At 29.8% G+C, this 7018-nt stretch overlaps 1 protein-coding gene across 1 annotated transcript; it reads right to left on the bottom strand.

Moving 5' to 3' along the window:
- On the bottom strand, nucleotides 1-3852 carry LOC101513922 (eukaryotic translation initiation factor 3 subunit E). The gene is made up of 7 exons (XM_004516314.4): nucleotides 3336-3852; nucleotides 1862-2089; nucleotides 1657-1778; nucleotides 1235-1454; nucleotides 962-1104; nucleotides 475-612; nucleotides 1-329 (listed from the first exon to the last, which is right to left on the bottom strand). The coding sequence occupies exons 1-7, from the start codon at nucleotides 3696-3698 to the stop codon at nucleotides 230-232; spliced, it is 1314 nt and encodes a 437-aa protein (XP_004516371.1). The 5' UTR covers nucleotides 3699-3852; the 3' UTR covers nucleotides 1-229.
- Nucleotides 3853-7018: the final 3166 nt, after the last annotated feature.

The following is a 7018-nucleotide window of genomic DNA, read 5'->3' as shown; positions in this document are numbered from 1 at the left end:
TGTCATATTCCTAAAGTTGGAATGAGGAAATTTATGGAAAATGTATTAAACAAAATTGTAGTTATAAATACTACTCGTCTGACCAACACGTAAAATAAGAGTTATCAGAAAAACAATCTTCATGTAAGGTTACAGCCCATGAATTTGAATGTAATCTAAAAACCAAAAGAACAAACTGTTGCATCGGCGAAAGATAGAACAAATACTCTCCTTAGTCTATCTAGAAAGTTTATCGAGCTGCTTGAGCTTGTCCATGTTCTAGAAGTTGAGTGACCAACTTGTAAGTACGACCATTAAGGGCCTTGGTATGGTCTATCAGCTGCTCATACCTGTACATGACATGAAGCATTTCAAAGATTAAGGTAAGGGTCTATGAAAACCATAATAGAAGTAATAGTATTATTAATATAGTAGAAAGCAATAAGACTATAAAATATAAGTCCTTATTAATCAAGTCGGTAATTGATAACTTACACATTTGGATGATTAGGTTCCATGATAACCGTTCCTGTTTCAGAGTCAATTTTGGCATCAAGCTTTGAGCCGCGGATGAGATTTACAATCCATCTCTCAGCCTCCTCATAATTCAAATTTAGCTTCTCAGCAAGTACTCTGTTTAAAAGAAATATCAGCAATTGAGAAACATTATAATAAAAAATTTAGTAGCTACTTTAAAACCCCAGTATCAAATTTAATTGTGTTGTATTGCAAGTAAAATGGACCATAGGGAATTCATCAACATAATAAAATTCAGAGAAATAATTAAGCCTCATAGGGCCAAACTTTTGGCGACATAAGAAAAAGCACAGCACTTATGTTGTGCACATTTGATTTTGACAGACTATCGAAGATCAATAGCACAGAAGTCAAAGCATGCTTATCTGGTGAAAAATAGAGGCTTATAAAAAAGTTGTATACACATCAGGAACTACAATATTCGTATCAAAAACTAGGTACATACCCCATGTCAATGCGTTGATGTATTCTACAATATGTCTCAAAAATAAATAGCCTAGCATTTTCGAGGAACTCATCCCTCAATGGTACGGTTGAAAAGTTGCTTTCTTCAACTCTTTTACCAAGGAAGGGATCATTGAGAATTACCTGCATTTATACAATCATAAGCACAATAGATAGAAAAGTTTTATAAGAAAAAGAAAACTGAATGAACAACACAGGCTACATCACTTCAACAGTTGACATATATTCGCTACACAACAAAAAGGGCACTTACTTCTTCACACTCCCTCATCTTCTTTTGTGCACCATCAAAGTCATAGTTGACATAAACACAAGCCAAAAACTCAGTGATGGGGTCCTTATATGAATGCTGCTCTTGTTGAATAACTTTAATAAAATCTTTAAATTGAGGCCTCCTACGCTTGTTCACGATAAATGCTGTGGCCAAGTATCGTAAAAGGTGTGGAGCACTAGTTTGGATTGCGTTAAGATATCTAGAAATGATATCACATATTAGACAAAGCAACAGTTAAAATACTGAACCAAGGAGATGCAAGAAATAGTGACCCAAAAGAGAGGAAGCATTTGACAAGAATTGTGATTAACAATAAAAACAAAATATAGGAAATGTTTGTGTTCTGGTTTAAAACAAATGAAGGCATCCATAGAAAGGGAAGAAAAGTCAACAATGCATACTTATCCTGGTTAAACAGATCAATTATCTGGGTTCTTCCATTGTCATGGTTGAAAAAGATGAACAGACTCCAATGCATCAACCATATTCTGCTTTGCACCTGATTTATAGGTGATGAAAAATTCTGCAACAAAGTTTACAAATAGTAAGACAATCAGATTACATGCATAAAAGTGGTGCTACTCAGAAAATCAACTGATGAACAACCTTTGAGTCGATTATTTCCTTCAAGCGATTGAGCTCTTCAAGAGCAATATCCCAGTTTTGCATCAAAACTTCAGCAGCCAGCTTTCCCCACAATGCACTCAAACTCCTTTCACTATTTGTGCATAAAGCTCTGTACTGATAAAGATAATCAGCAGCACCAGAGTAGTTTCCACATTCAAATTGAAATTTGGCATATTGGTACAATGCCTCAATCTGTGCAGGACCAATCTGTAATAATAGAATCATCCTATAAGAAATCAGACCTCAAATACAACACATTTCAAACATCCAGAACATAAATACGACAAAAAAGACAAGCTTGAAAAAACAATGGGAAGAGATTACATTACAATGATTCTGTTTAAACCCTTACTAGCAAGAAAGCTTATTAGGGTCATTTGCAAGTGTTTGAAAGAGCTTATAAAAATATTTTATAATACGTCCACCAACTAATGAAAGCTTATGAAATAAGCCCCACAACATACTTTATAAGACAGTTTATAGTATATGCCATATACCATTTTAAACATATCAATATTGTCTAATAGCGGCTATAAAAGCACTATTAGCTATGGGATTCAAACAAACCACTATTTTCCACAATTCTCTTGTCTGTTAATGTTTTATGAATAAAGCATAGAAAGGAGTTGTTAACAAAACACCCCCTTATTATATGATGAATGCTCTATACCCTTTGGCAGCTTATATCACCTAACAGCCCAAACTTAACAAACAACTTCCAAAAAAACTCAACATATTACCTAACTTGTTCCAAAGATTCCATTAATAATCTACAAGAAACTAACAAGCAAACAATTACACTACATCTTACATTCTTAGGACCCTATTTTTTTTCTGATAATCAATTCATTTTCTCTTCAAAAGCTCTCGTCAAGTAAGAAAAAGGTTATTCATTCCTAAATCCAATTATTCCCTCAGAATAAACTAATCCAAACTAAAAAAAAACTATCAAAAGCTACTCAATTTCTGCACAATGAAGATTCCACGCCTGATCTACCAAAATCTAACAAGCAAAAAATTACACCGTCGTACATGTTCAGGATCCTATTATTTCTTGATAATCAATTACAATTTTCATCAAAACTTCTCATCAAATTAAAAAATGTTGCTCAATCATAAACCCAATTCTTCAGTCAAAATAAACTAATCCGAACATTTTTTTAAGAAAAACCCAATCCGAACAAATAAGAAAAAAACTCTCTTAAAATGTTCAGGATCCTATTATTTTCTGATAATGAATAATCAATTACATTTTTCATCAAATTAAAAATAAAAGTTACTCATTCATAAACCTAAATATTCCCTCAGAATAAACTAATCCAAACACTTTCCAAAAAAAAAACCAAACAAATAAGAATAAAATATCACAAACGACATTTATTTCATGAAACAATCGCAATTTAAAAATAAAATGGGAAAAATCAATAAAAAGTGCGAATAAAAGGGACAAAACCTGGTATTTGTCATTGAGCATCTGAAGATTGTAATGTTTATCAGCCCTCAATTCCTGAACAGCAGCAGGATTCTGAAGAAAAGCAACAAGAGGAGCAGCCGCATCTTCAAGAGACTTAAGACGAGCGACAACATCAACCCTCCTTTCAACCATATCCTGAGGAACATCTTCTGTTTGGTAAAGCGTCTTGTGAATATCCATAGCGTAGTCAACCATGTTCGTGTTGTTCAGAAGATCGATCTTAGCTTTAAGGATATGGTTATCATCGTATAACTGTCTCTCTTGAAGAAACTCTAAGAGTGGGAACACTAAATGTCTGTCTAGATTTGGTGCCATACGCGGTGTCAGATCGTACTCAGCCATTTTGTTACGTTCCGATTGGAGAGTGGTGGTACTGTGGCCACCAGAGAGGGGGAGAGAAGCTGAGTAAAGTGATGCTGTTGGTTTTTAGGGTTTGATAACCTAATCTGAAACGGCGAAGGTCTTTTGTGTTTGATAAGCAAAACGCCGAACCTCAATTGTCTTATTTTTGTTTATATATTTATAATAAAAATTATTTAAAAAATAGCACAGGTTATATATTTTTCTTTTTAAATATAATTTTGGTTCACTATATTTTATTTAATATTTATTTTTTTTCTTTATTTTTTATTTTGATTTATTTTAGTTTTTTATCTTGTATATTTTTAAATAAAATATCACTTTTTATAAAAATGATAAAATTAATAATTCTTTCAATAACAACAAAAAAATAATTCATTAATTTGGTCTTTTGCTTTTGACAAAAAAAGTAATATTTCACTAATAAAGAAATAAGACATCGTTACATAGGTAAAAAAACAAAAAGGTTTAATAGAGTCAAGATTTATATTATATAATTCGACCATAATTTTTTTTCACATACAAACAAAGACAAATAAACTAATTATATAAATCGATATTTCCAATTTTGAATATACATAAATCATAAATCATAAATTAATTTGTAATCTATATAGACTGATTTCTAGTTCAGTGATAACATTATATTTTTATTCTAAAACACTCAAACCATTGATCCCTTAATGATAAAATGTTTTTCACAACAAATACGGCATGATCAAACATTTAAACACATAAACATGTAATCATATACTCGCACAAACATCAAACTCTTACTTATCATACATGTCACATAATTATCAACACTTAGCAAACAATCATGCAAATCGTTTTTACAAAGTAAATCCCCGTACTTTATTATTGTATTTTTATCACGAAAGCAATCTTAGAAACCAAACAGTACTATTTTGTGATAGAGTTGACACTTTAAAGAACGAATATGGAGGGTGAAAAGGGATACTTGGTTATGGCTCTTGGTTCTTGATTGTTTAAGAATAAACGAAAATCAAAATCAATTAATAAATGAGAAAGTTATGAGTGTTTAAGAGTTTTCTTCAACACACACAAAATCAAAATGTAGTTAGAGGTACACAAATTTTGGCCTTTTATCATGTTTAAAATCTATTGAAAGTTAAACAATCCTTAAACGTAAGATCAAATAAAATCCCTTTGAAATCAGTATTTGTTGATTGATGTACACAAATAAATTTCTGAACAGTACAAATCGATTTTTGTACTTGTAATTATTTGAAACTATCCTATATTGATGTCTAAGCATCTAAATATCTTACAAACAACACATATGACTCAATAAAATGTTTCAAAAATATTCTACAAAAACATGGGAGTTACAACACTCCACACACGTATTCATACATATTTTTGTAATATATCATAATGATGAAATTGAAGGATACATTTTTTGAAATACCTGTGCATTTCTTTAATGATTTTATTAAATTGTTTCATATCATCTTACTTATTTTCTCTCTTCAATTATTTGTATGTACATTTCTTTAATGGTTTTACTGAACCACTTTATACCATTTTACTTATTTTCTCTCTTAAATCATTTGTATGTGCATTTCTTTAATGATTTTACTGAATTACTTTATATGTGACATTTGTGAGTCATTAATTAAGAGCATTATTAATATTTTATATTATTCGTTGTGTTAGATATTTATACGAACGTCGAGAAACATATAACAACAATTGTTGTTGTTTTATATTAGAATTTTATTCGGTAGATCATCTTTCAATCCTCTTCTATCCTCTTCTGCTTATTTCCTCTATTATGCATTGAACATTATTCTTATCGTTTTCCTCTACTCATCACTGCTAATTGGACTACTTTCACCATCAATTTAATCGATAAATTTAATAAAGTCAAATTGTGACAGAAATTGAATCTTCTTATTTTGATTTTTGTTTTGGAATTTAAATTCTAACTCTATAATCCAATTTGACCAAACTCTATATATGGGACATTTGTGAGTCATTAGGAGTATTATTAATATTTTATATTATTCACTACGGTAGATATTTATACGAACATCAAGAAACATATAACAACTATTGTTGTTGTTTCATATTTGAATTTCATTTGGTAGATCATCTTTTAATTATGTTTCTATTTTTTTTAATTTAAATTATGGTTTTTAGAAAACAAGGGCCCCATTCATTTCAATCCTTTCATTCAAATCACATTTTCTCGTTAATTAAAGTACGAAGTGGGGTTGACTTTTAAGGATAATTAGTAGGTTTAGTTTTTAATTTGAATAGAAATGTCCTATAAAACCAAAACCTCGATAAAGTCATGGTTAGTTAATTAGTATTGTTGTTGGAAGAACATATTAGACTTATAATAATTAATGGCTGAGACCGCCTCTTACGGTGTGCTGTCTAATTTAATATGATAATTAAATGTATTAATTTTTGATGATTTATGATTGAGTTGATTAAATGTTGTGTTAGATGTTTTTATTGTTTGTGGTTATTATTGATGAGTTGATCATGATTTTTGACTTATTTTGTTAAATTCGTAACTGATATTTGTTATTTTTTAACGAATTAAATTAATAGAATAATTTATCAGATATAATAATATTTTAATCGATTGGGTGATTAATAAACGATTATATGCTTAAGTTAATTGATTAGGTGCATAGTAAAACTTAGTAAAATAGTGTAAGTGTTGATCTTGTGAAACTTGTGGTAATAATTGATTAAATGGTTTTTATAATCAACTATTTGTAGATAATCGATTAAGTTGAGAATATAATCAATTAATTGTTAATCAGAACACATAACTATCCTGAGATTTGAACTTAATGATAATTTTAATAAAGTTTTTGAGTCTCGTACTATGACACCATTTGTCCAAAAGTATGGAAATAGTGAATTTTTTTTTAAAATCAAAATCTTTTCAGAAACATTTCATAAATTGTAGTTATCATATAACTCTTTCAAATGATACTATTACTAAGTGTTATTGTGATTCTACTTATTTATTTAAAATAATAAAATATTTTTACAAAAAAAAACATACCTCATATCACATGGTAGAGTCTAGCACAAGAACTGACTTAAGGACTACATGCTCTAAGTCTAAGACATCATTCAAGCATTGAATCCTATATAAGCTATGTACTTTGAATATCAACTAACATAATATGCATAATAAACACTCATACAATAGATAACATATATTCATTCTCCTAAGCATATTATCATCATAAAACACACACACACACAACACACACACACACACACACACACACACACACATATATATATAT

Source organism: Cicer arietinum, chromosome 4 (genome assembly GCF_000331145.2).
Source record: "Cicer arietinum cultivar CDC Frontier isolate Library 1 chromosome 4, Cicar.CDCFrontier_v2.0, whole genome shotgun sequence".
NCBI classification, from domain to species: Eukaryota; Viridiplantae; Streptophyta; class Magnoliopsida; order Fabales; family Fabaceae; genus Cicer; species Cicer arietinum.
This window is presented reverse-complemented; position numbering and strand designations above follow the sequence as displayed.

What these genes read in the sequence shown, in the direction of transcription:
- LOC101513922 (XM_004516314.4), bottom strand. Translation starts at nt 3,698, where the DNA reads ATGGCTGAGTACGATCTGACACCGCGTATGGCACCAAATCTAGACAGA. An exon ending in AGGAAATAATCGACTCAAAG is followed by an intron (nt 1,779 to 1,861) that starts GTTGTTCATCAG and finishes ACTTTGTTGCAG; the next exon opens with AATTTTTCATCACCTATAAA. An exon ending in GAACCTAATCATCCAAATGT is followed by an intron (nt 330 to 474) that starts GTAAGTTATCAA and finishes TGTCATGTACAG; the next exon opens with GTATGAGCAGCTGATAGACC.